The sequence below is a fragment of the Zootoca vivipara genome, chromosome 12, assembly GCF_963506605.1.
Source record: "Zootoca vivipara chromosome 12, rZooViv1.1, whole genome shotgun sequence".
Taxonomy (NCBI): domain Eukaryota; kingdom Metazoa; phylum Chordata; class Lepidosauria; order Squamata; family Lacertidae; genus Zootoca; species Zootoca vivipara.
In genome coordinates this window covers 57,659,079-57,670,270 of record NC_083287.1, presented here as the reverse complement: position 1 = coordinate 57,670,270, position 11,192 = coordinate 57,659,079, and the positions used below count along the sequence as shown (strand labels likewise).

Genomic DNA, 11,192 nt, shown 5'->3' with positions numbered 1-11,192 from the left:
ATGACTTCTAAAGAATCCTGGGAACTGTAGTTTACTAAGGGTGCTGGGAATGGTATCTCTGTGAGACGGGAAACTACAGTTCCGAGAGTTCTTTGGGGAAAATTCTGCGCTTTGAATGGTTGCAGCATGTGCTTTAGATGTGTGGTGTGGAAAGGAGGCAATCTCATGTGCCAGTTCCAGTGGCTGCCAAACAATCGGGGGCCACAGGCCCCTTGGTAGTGTTATGAAAAATGTACCCCAAAATGCGTTGCCTTTTAAGGACAGACGCGGGTCGGAAGCTCGAAAATTTGCACTAAGTTCAGCTCCGCCGGGAAAATGACAGAGACCACACGATGCTGTCAGGAAAAACAAACTGATCCCTTTATTGCAGAATGCAAAGCTACAGCTGTAGGGTCCCTGCCTCTGGAAAGAAGGAAGGAACCCCGGGAAATGGTGAAGCCCCTTTTTATGCCCTCCTGTCCCTGCGTGAAAATCCCTGGACTGGGAGGGAGGGGAAGGACAAGGAGGATGGGTGGCGATCGGATTAGCTGGGTGGGGAGATGACTTTTTCTTTCAGATGGCGGGATGTCAATTGCTCTTCTCCTGTCGCTGATGGTGCTCCCTGTTGTTTGGCAGGAGGGGCAATCAGTCGAGATGGGTGCAGAGGTGGGGCAGTTCCTGGCGATTTCCATGGGGTGGAAGTCCGCCCGGCAGGTGTTTTCCTCCAGGCCATGGAAGGGTGGGCTACGTTGAGGATGGCAATTTATTTGAATAAAGTTGTTCCAGCTAATCCCTCTATTGTCCGTGTGTCCTTGAATGGGTATAGGGTGGTAGTAGTAGGGCAAGGTTCAGGTGGGTTGGGATCATACAGGGTTCATACAGAAAATATACCTGGAAAACATACCTAATACAGGGATTTCTAATTAAAAGGTAGCAGTCCTGACATATACAGTTCTAAGATATAAAACAGCAATTCTAATACAGAGGCAGCGGATAGAGATTTCATGGTAAGAGAACATATAATAGGCTGTATTATTAACTTGAGTAGAAAAGTGTCACCTTGGATTTGGGCGGTTTCCCCCCCCCCTCCTTCTGGAAACATTGTTTTGTTCTGGGCAGAGGGGAGGTGGAGAGGGGAAATGTGTGAGTTTATGCTAACTGTTGTGCATATGCAGATCCTTAAGCCTTCCTTCAGGCAGGGTCGTGTCCTAGCGGGAGGGGTGGGGAGACAGGGAAGATGGCATTGAACAGGATTCTGGGTATTGCAGCTGTCAAATTCTGTCACCCCTCTCTGTTCATTAATAATGGTGTCCTGCAACCCCCCCCCCAATATGATTTTATAACAGTACCATAAACTCATCTCCTGGGCCCCCACTCTGTTAAAAAGCATTATTCAGAACAGCAGTTTGCACGCCCCACGAAGGAAGATGACAACACAATAACAATTAATTGCACATTTATTCAAAATCCAGTTAAAACTATTTAGTTCAATCAGTTCAGCAAAATTCCATCAACGGTGTCTCCGAAAAAAATTTACACATCACCTGGGAAGACAGGCGAACTAAAGTCAGTATACTGGAAGAAGCAAAGATCACCCGTGTTCAAGCAATGATTCTTCAACATCCACTTTGTTGGACTGGTCATGTTGTTCAGATGCCTGATGATCGTCTTCCAAAGCAATTACTCTAATTAAAACTTAAAAATTGAAAGCGTAATGCTGGTGGTCAACAAAAGAGGTTTAAAGACTGCCTCAAGGCAAATCTTTAAAAAACATCGACAACTGGGAAACACTGGCCTGCAAGCGCTCCAGTACAGGTATTCTGCTCTGGTCAGACTAAATTATTACTGAAATACTAAATACCAATTCTGGGCTGCATCAATAGGAGTATAGCATCTAGATCAAGGGAAGTAATAGGACCACTGTATTCTGCTTTGGTCAGACCTCACCTGGAGTACTGTGTCCAGTTCTGGGCACCACAGTTCAAGAAGGATACTGACAAGCTGGAACGTGTCCAGAGGAGGGCAACCGAAATGGTCAAAGGCCTGGAAACGATGCCTTATGAGGAACGGCTTAGGGAGCTGGGTATGTTTAGCCTGGAGAAGAGAAGGTTAAGGGGTGATATGATAGCCATGTTCAAATATATAAAAGGATGTCATATAGAGGAGGAAGAAAGGTTGTTTTCTGCTGCTCCAGAGAAGCGGACACGGAGCAATGGATTCAAACTACAAGAAAGAAGATTCCACCTAAACATTAGGAAGATCTTCCTGACAGTAAGAGCTCTTCGACAGTGGAATTTGCTGCCAAGAAGTGTGGTGGAGTCTCCTTCTTTGGAGGTCTTTAAGCAGAGGCTTGACAGGCATATGTCAGGAATGCTTTGATGGTGTTTCCTGCTTGGCAGGGGGTTGGACTGGATGGCCCTTGTGGTCTCTTCCAACTCTATGATTCAGTTGGAGAACAGCCTTTACCAAAGGTGTCATGGGCTTTGAAGACACTCGAACCCGGGACAAAAGGGAGAAACGCACTAAGAGGAAGGCACAGTTAGCAAACCCTCACCATGATCAACTCCCACCCGGAAACCTATGTCCCCCACTGTGGAAGGACATGTGGATCCAGAATCGGCCTCCACCATCACTTACCGACGCACTGTTAAAACCTTGTTTGTGGAAGACAATCTTACTCAGCTACGAGTGATTGCCAAAGAAGAAGTTACAGTATTTACACCTCCAGAGCCCCACTCCCTCCCCCCACTTAATAGCACCCCACTGGGTAATTCCACCAGCTTTAGAGTTTCCCACTCTGGTTCCGAAGAGGATACTGGACTGGATAGACCACTGGCCTGATCCTGCATGCTGTTCTTGCACAAAATGTACTAACCTTTTATGTTTTCCACAAACATTTTAATAGAACATAGCCAGCAAAACTTGTGCATTCTAAATACCAGCATGCATGAATCATTGAAGCCATTCCCCACTTTAAAATATGAACAAACCTGCTTTTGGCTTTGTCACTGCCATCCTGGCTTCTCTGGCTAGGAAGGGGACCAAACTGGCCACCAGCAACTTGACCACCAAAATGCCAGGTTCATGAAAGAGGCGGCTGCCCAGCAGATGTTGGGAAACTGCAAGGCTCCAGACGTTTCTGTTTGCTTATGTGTTCCTGGAGTGAAAGCTGTGGACTTTGTAGATCAAACACTGGGATCAGTGGGGGCGACAACGAAGTGGCAGGTGGAATGGGAAAGGCCAAATCTCTAATATCAATATTGTCCATCAGAGCTGTTTCAGGGGAAACAACCTGGATAAATTCAGCAGTGTAAATTAGTTTTAATGGATGTAATACTATAATGGAATGCTGAATGGTTTAGTTTATGTAAAATGTGCCGTAGCAATGATATGCAAAATGAACCAAGGAAAGAGAAGAAGGGAAGTCATTGATATTTTAAGGTTGTTTAAATGAATATTCTAAATTGTAAAACAGAAAATTGAAATCAAAGATCTGCACTGGTCGCTGATTTGCTACCGGGCCAGGATCAAGGTGTGGCAATAAGTCTACAAAGCCCTTTAAAACATGGGACCAATTTGCCTGCATGCATGTAGACACAAACTCGACACGCACTTTGGGAACTCCCTGCCTATTGATACCAGGTAGGCGCCTCCTCTGAATTCTCTGTGCTCTTTCTGGCACCTGCTAAAAGCATTCTTCTTGATCCACCAGGCTCTTATGCTCTTATGCAGCAGGTACCACCCACTTTGGGAGCCACTGGCATAAAGGAGAGATCCTGCATCCCTTGTGCCAGCCCCAAAGGGAAAGCAGACCTGAGAAAAACACCCCGCATCTTTGGCAGCCAGTTGGGAGGGGTGGCCAAAGGGACCCCTCCTCCTGTTGTTTCCCTGCATGGGTGCCCTTTACCCACCCCTCCCTTTCATCTCCCGGGCATCAGCCAACAAACAGCCACAGGAGAGGGCAGAGGGCAGGCGAGGGGGCCTGCGTCTGGGGCAGCTCTCATGGGAACAAGTTAATGACCGACCAAGATCAACAGACCGGCAGGGGAGTTCTCAAGGGCAGGGTGTGGGCAACAGATCCACTGGGGACGCGGGCAAGGGGGATGAAGGGGCTTCTAGTGCTGTGCTTGGGCCTCCTGGTCCTGGCGGATGCCAACCGGTCGCCCCTCCAGCAAAGGGCTCTGGAGCTGGTGCTAGATTTCTTCCACAGCAGGGACCTCGTGCAGGCGACGTTCAAGGAGCAAGCCGTGACCCACGTCACGGAGACGGTGAGCGGGACATGGGAGGGGGGAGCGTGCATGGGGCCGGAGGGGGAGGCAGAGGATCGTCACCCCATATAACAAAGCACCACAGACTGCCACCCACCTATGCCCAATAAAACTTGCCCGCTGTGTGAAATAGTGACAGGGAATGAACTTCCCAATTTGCTGGATAAGCTGGGGATGTTAGCAGACCCTCCAAGTGTCCTTGTTTTCCAGCGACAGTCTGATTTACAGAAGCTGTCCCAGTTTCTGAGTCCCGGAATGTCCTGCTTTTCCTTAGGACATCCCTATTTTCATCGAAGATATGTTGGAAGGTATAGAATAGGATGCCCCTATTTTCATCAGAGAATTTTGGAGGGTGTCCCTGGTTTCCTCGGAGAAAGGTTGCAGGATGTGCATTCAACTTAAGGGGGTCCCAAGACTCTGCTTCTCCTTCTGCAAGTCTGGGATTGGATCCCTGCTTCCTAGATTATCAGAGTTCTACTGATCACTCTAGAATCACAGGATTCTAGAACCGGAGAGCAGGAAGGGACGTCCGCGGGTCATTTGGCGCAACCCGCTGCAAGGCAGGAATCACAGCTGAAGAAGTCCTGGCAGACGGCCGTCTGACCTCTGCTTAGAAGACTCCAAGGAAGGCAAGTCCACCACCTTCTGAAGGAGGTCCATTCTGCTGTCCAACAGCTCTTGCCGTGAGAGAGTTCTCCCTGTTGTTGAGTCAGAATCTCCTTTCTTGTCATTGAATCCATCGGTTTAGGTCCTCCCTTCTGGAGCAGCAGAAAACAAGCTTGCCCCCCCTCGGCAGGCCTCTTCCCACCTGGCCTGGGAGGGTGGGACCTGGGCTGCAGCTATAAAACACAGACTCATTGGCTGTGTTATTGCTTAGGGGTTTTTTGTCGGGGCACTGAAGCTGTTGCTGTTATCAATATTACTGTAATTTTGTTGGTCCCTTTTCGATGTGAAAACTGTTCAGTCTGGTTGTGTATTCTTTGATGTTTTATTTATTGTTCACGGTCAAGGCAAACCATGCCTTATGAGGAACAGTTGAAGGATCTGGGTATGTTTAGCCTGGAAAAGAGGAGGCTGAGAGGAGATATGAGAGCCATAGCTCAAGGGCTGTCATGTGGAAGATGAAGCAAACTTATTTCCTCTGCTCTGGAGGGTAGGACTCGAAGCAATGGCTCCCTCCAAGGAAGGAGTCTCCACCTAGACCGTCCCACTGTTGAACAGCTCTTACTGTCAGAAAGTTCTTCCTGATGTTTAGTGGGGACCTCCTTTCTTCTCATTTGAATGCATCATTTAAACATCCCCAAGTTCCTCCACCGTTCCTCCAGACCCTTGATTGCCCTTGTCACGCTCCCATGGAAGGCGATTCTCCACTGGGGAACTCCTCTCGTTCTAGTTTGGCAAGGAGTTATTTCCCACATTGAGCTCGGCTTTCTTTGGTTGCAGGAATTCCCAAGGGGAACCTATGTCCAGCTGGAAGTTGACCTTGTGCAGACCCTCTGCCGGAAGCAGCAGCGAGGGATGCAAAACTGCCGGATCAAGCCAGGCGGGGTGAGCCAGGAACGTGCTAATTTATCCACCGCCAAGCTGAACTCTCTATGCCTTTTAAAATTAATTCAAAGTCTAAAACATCATAAACAAAGAGGCAGGAAGCCTACAGAGGAGGAACCCAAAGTGAGATCCTTATGAGGCTCCCCCCCACAGTGAGCAAGTTATGTGGTCAGCTTCTCTCATTTGCACAGCGCATTGTTAAACTGTGGAACTCAATGCCACAGGAGGCAGCGACGGCCACCAACCTGGGTGGCTTTAAAAGAGGATTAGACAAATTCATGGAGGAGGAGAGATCTCTTGAAGGCTACTAGCCATGATTCTGAGCACCCGGTTGGCCACTCTGAGAACAGGATGCTGGATCACATGGGCCCCTGGCCAGATGCAGCAGACCTGACGTATGTTCTTCTGTTACTGTTCATAGAATCATAGAATTGTAGAGTTCGAAGGGAGCCCAAGGGTCCGGTTATGCTGTGTTGTTATGCTTATGTTATGCTGGTCTGGCTGGGAGTTGTAGTTTAAAACCAGAGGGTTCCAGGTTGGTGAAAGCTGGGCTAGCCCCTGTAGAACAAGAGTCACAAAGCAAAAGGATTTGAGGAGGCATGAGCTTCTCTTAGGAACGTTCAATGTTTTTAGTAAGCAAGTACACTGACCACAAGGTTCATTTTGTTTTTTTCATATTTTATTTTCAATTCTCAATAATTTAACAATTTAACATTCAAATTAATTACTTATTCATCCCTTCTAGACTCCCCACCGCCGTTTCCAATTTCTCCCCTCTGTTACCTTACACATCCTTAGTTTTCCATTCAGTTACAAGTCCCTTGATAACCACAATTCACATTGCTTCATAGATGCTATATAAATCCTGCTAATGTTTTTAAGTCTTTACAATGAACCTTAAGATATTCTATAAATTTAATCCAGTCTTGTGTAAACTTTTTTTTCATCTTGGTCCCGGATTTTCACAGTCATCTTTGCCATTTCGGCATGGTCTATCATCTTAGTTATCCATTCCTCCTTCATTGCTACTTTCTCTTCTTTCCATTTCTGGGCAAGTAGCATCCTGGCGGCTGTAGTTGCATACATAAATAGTCTTTTAACATTTCTTGGTATGTCTTCACCTGCTATTCCTAATATAAAGGCCTCTGTTTTTTAACAAAAGTTATCTTAAACATTTTCTTCAATTCATCCTATATAATAAAGTGCAAGTGTCTCTGCATCCAGTATTCCCTGTGTCCCTGGGTTTGTGCTACTGCGCATATGCCCCACAGGCACAGGGACTGGACGCACACAGAGTCCCCGCACACTCCCCATCCCCGCGCACTCACTCGCGCCCTCGAGCGGGGGGGGGGGGAGAATGCGGTTCTCTCTCCCTCAACGGCTTCCCCCTTCCATCCTTCCCATCTTTCTTCCTCTCCCTCATTCTTATTCTTTCTTTCCCTCTCCTTCCTTCCTTCCTTCCTTCCTTCCTTCCTTCCTTCCTTCCTTCCTTCCTTCCTTCCTTCCTCCTCCCTTTCTGTCTTCTCTCCCTCTTTCTTTTTCTTTCCTTCTTTATTCCCTTCCTTCTTTCCTACTCTTCTTTCTCTCCCCTCTTTCCTTCCTCTCTCCCTCCTGCTCCTTCCTTCCTTCCTTCTCCCTTTCTGTCTTCTCTCCCTCTTTCTTTTTCTTTCCTTCTTTATTCCCTTCCTTCTTTCCTACTCTTCTTTCTCTCCCCTCTTTCCTTCCTCTCTCCCTCCTGCTCCCTCTTTTCTTCCTTCCTTCCTTCCTTAGCTCACTGTTCTAGCACCCATTATTTTAACGGGCTTCAAGACACTAGTTATAAATAATTTCCCAGAAACCTGTTACCTTTTTGCACAACCACCACATATGATAAGATGTACCCACTTTATCTTTACACTTCCAGCATACATTGGATAAATTCTTATACATTTTTGCTAACTTTACTGGAGATAAATACCAGCCGTACAACAAGGTTCATTTTGGATCCTGATCCAGCACTTCGAAAAACCAGCCGGGTTCAGATTGGACAGGTTAAGACGCAGCCCTGTTTGCTTTGAGTCTGAATCCAGATTCCGATTCAGGGCGAATCGAAGCTTTGTGCCTCCCGCTTCACCATTGTGTCCAATTGTTTTAAAATCGCTGCTCCTCTTTGGGTGGAATTTACAGGCATTATAACCCCCTTCCGAGGGCACGATTGGAGACACATTTCAGAAAGCAAGCTGCAGCGATATTCTTGCAAAAGCAGCCTTTGCAGTTTTGGGGTGTGTTGCTGGTGTTATAGTTTGGGAGCAAACCGAAACCTTATTTGGGCCTCTCTTGTGAAAACAGACCTCATTCCTTTTCCTTTCTTTTCTCTGCCCAGAGGAAACAGAAGTGCCTGGCTTGCTTCAAGTTTAACTCCAGTGACCCTCATAACATTTTGGACGAGTCCAAGAGGTGCCTCTCAGAGCAGAACCCAATCTTCCAGGTGGGTCACCTTCATACTTTGACAGAAATGCTCCTGGACCTGACTTCTGAATAATCTGATTTTGAATAAATCTGTAATTAATTGTTACTATTTTGAATCTTAAGGGACCCAGGTGGCGCTGTGGGGTAAACCACAGAGTCTAGGGCTTGCTGATCAGAAGGTCGGCGGTTCGAATCCCTGCGACGGGGTGAGCTCACGTTGCTCGGTCCCAGCTCCTGCCAACCTAGCAGTTCGAAAGCACACCAAAGTGCAAGTAGATAAATAGGGACCGCTCTGGCGGGAAGGTAAACGGCGTTTCCGTGCGCTGCTCTGGTTCGCCAGAAGCGGCTTTGTCATGCTGGCCACATGACCCGGAAGCTGTCTGCGGACAAACGCCGGCTCCCTCGGCCTATAGAGCGAGATGAGCGCCGCAACCCCAGGGTCGGACACAACTGGACCTGATGGTCAGGGGCCCCTTTACCTTTTTATTTTGAATCTTAGGGTGTTATTATCTCCCTTGGTGGATACCGCTATTCTGAGCAATGCCTTTTATTGAGTAGGGGGCACTGGGCGTGAGTTTCTGGAACCAAGGAGCAGGTAACCCCCAAAAGTTTGGGAAGCCCTGACTCAGGAGCTCATGGCCCACCTTTTCCCTTCTGAATGTCCCATAGGAAGTGAGGAGGAAGCAGAATCAGGAATGTGAGGCAGTCAAAGAGGCATATGAGGAGCAGCGCTACCACATCGGACAATTTGCATTTCTCAAGGGGCTCCCGGAAGAGTGGTAAGTGATCAGCTTCAGTTCCTGTAGCCCGCATTTGTTTTCCGTTAGTTGCATTTATCGACCGCCTCGTCGACAATGCATTCTCGAGGTGGCATGCAGTGGTCATATGAAACATAACTGAAAAACACAACCAACACAACAAATCACCAATAAAGCAAAGGGGCACCAACCCAGCAACAATTCAAATCCAACTCAGCATTAAAAAAAATGTTGGGCACCAGCAGGCAACAGTGTGATTCAGCAGCTAAAAAAGCCAATGCAATTCTGGGCTGCATCAATAGGAGTATAGCGTCTAGATCGAGGGAAGTAATAGTACCACTGTATTCTGCTCTGGTCAGACCTCACCTGGAGTACTGTGTCCAGTTCTGGGCACCACAGTTCAAGAAGGATACTGACAAGCTGGAACGTGTCCAGAGGAGGGAAACCAAAATGGTCAAAGGCCTGGAAACGGTGCCTTATGAAGAATGGCTTAGGGAGCTGGGTATGTTTAGCCTGGAGAAGAGAAGGTTAAGGGGTGATATGATAGCCATGTTCAAATATATAAAAGGATGTCCTATAGAGGAGGGAGAAAGGTTGTTTTCTGCTGCTCCAGAGAAGCGGGCACGGAGCAATGGATTCAAACTACAAGAAAGAAGATTCCACCTAAACATTAGGAAGAACTTCCTGACAGTAAGAGCTGTTCGACAGTGGAATTTGCTGCCAAGAAGTGTGGTGGAGTCTCCTTCTTTGGAGGTCTTTAAGCAGAGGCTTGACAGCCATATGTCAAGAATGCTTTGATGGTGTTTCCTGCTTGGCAGGGGGTTGGACTGGATGGCCCTTGTGGTTTCTTCCAACTCTATGATTCTATGATTCTATGAATTCAGACACCAGGCACCTCTGTATGAAAGCTCAAACCAACCAATTGCCATTAGTCTGCCGAGACAAAAATAAATGATGTTAAATAATGATAAAATGGTATCTAAATAGGATAAAAGCTGTTGTTGTTTTTTAAAAGTCATTGCCGAGGGCCCAAGATATCTTTTCGGCAGCCTTCAACATCTCTAAATATCACATGGAGGAGCGAGAAAGCTTGTTTTCTGCTGCCCCAGAGGACAGGTTCAAATAACAAGGAGATTCTGGCTAAATATTAAGATGACCTTTCTGACGCTAAGAGCCGTTTGACGGTAGAACAGACGCACTCAGAAGCTGCTGGACTCTCCTTTGTTGGTGGTTGGATGGCCGCCTGTCAGAGATCCTTTAGCTGTGGTTCTTGCATTGCAGGGGGTTGGACTGGATGACCCTCAGGGTCCCTTCCAACTTTACAGTTCCATGATTCTAGGATGGGCTGTTTTGTCTGCCTTGCAGGCAGAAGGTCCCAGGTTCAATCCATGTTGGCATCTCCAGGTTGGGATAGGCTCCTGCCTGAAATCCTTCACTTCATCTGTAATAACCATCTTCACTTTCCTCCCTGCCTAGATGGGACCCACATTTACTGGGCTGTTCTTTGACCATCAAGGAAGCAAGGCACCCTCTTCCTTTTGGAAACAAGCAGAACATCCACCAGTTTGGGTCTCGTTGCCACAGGAATGGAACCTCTCTTGGTCCCAGAGGAGTCTTCTGTCTTTCTTCCTTCTTCCTTTATTCCCATAATAAAAGTTCAAGTGGAGGCTTCATAGTCATGGTGTATGGTTATTTCAGGAGTTGCTGGAGCAAGGGGGCTCACCCCTCTTCCCCCAAACCTCTTCTCTGGTGCCCACTGCCAGGGCGTTCTGGACCCTGATCTGTGGGCATCAATACCCTGGTGGTCTCTTCTGGTCTGTTCCAGAGCCGTTCCAGCCATTGAGACCAACTCGTCAACTCACCTTGGGTGCCAGAATTCCAGGGGTCCCTGTCTCACCTATGGAAATGTCTTGGGAGGAAAGGGAGCCTCCAGATGAACTTTGGGAAGTGGGGCTTAGCAGGCTATTGGCTGGCTGGGTGCCTTCTTGCCTTTTAGCCTGGAGAAGAGAAGATTGGGAGGTGAAAGGATAGCCATCTTCAAATATCCGAAGAAAGGTGGAGCAAACTTCTATTCTGCTCCTCCAGAGGGTAGGATCCAAACCGATGGATTCGATTTTGATTCCCGGATCGCAGGGGGTTAGACTACATGACCCCCGGGGTCCCTTCCAACTCTGCAGTTCTATGATTCTAT

General features: G+C 47.6%; 1 protein-coding gene across 1 annotated transcript; it reads left to right on the top strand.

Moving 5' to 3' along the window:
- The first annotated feature begins 3,980 nt into the window (after positions 1-3,980).
- RARRES2 (retinoic acid receptor responder 2) lies at positions 3,981-10,672 on the top strand. The gene is made up of 5 exons (XM_035129444.2): positions 3,981-4,247; positions 5,691-5,795; positions 8,158-8,262; positions 8,913-9,022; positions 10,478-10,672. Coding segments are annotated over exons 1-5 (573 nt in total). The 5' UTR covers positions 3,981-3,995; the 3' UTR covers positions 10,479-10,672.
- The last annotated feature ends 520 nt before the right edge of the window (positions 10,673-11,192 follow it).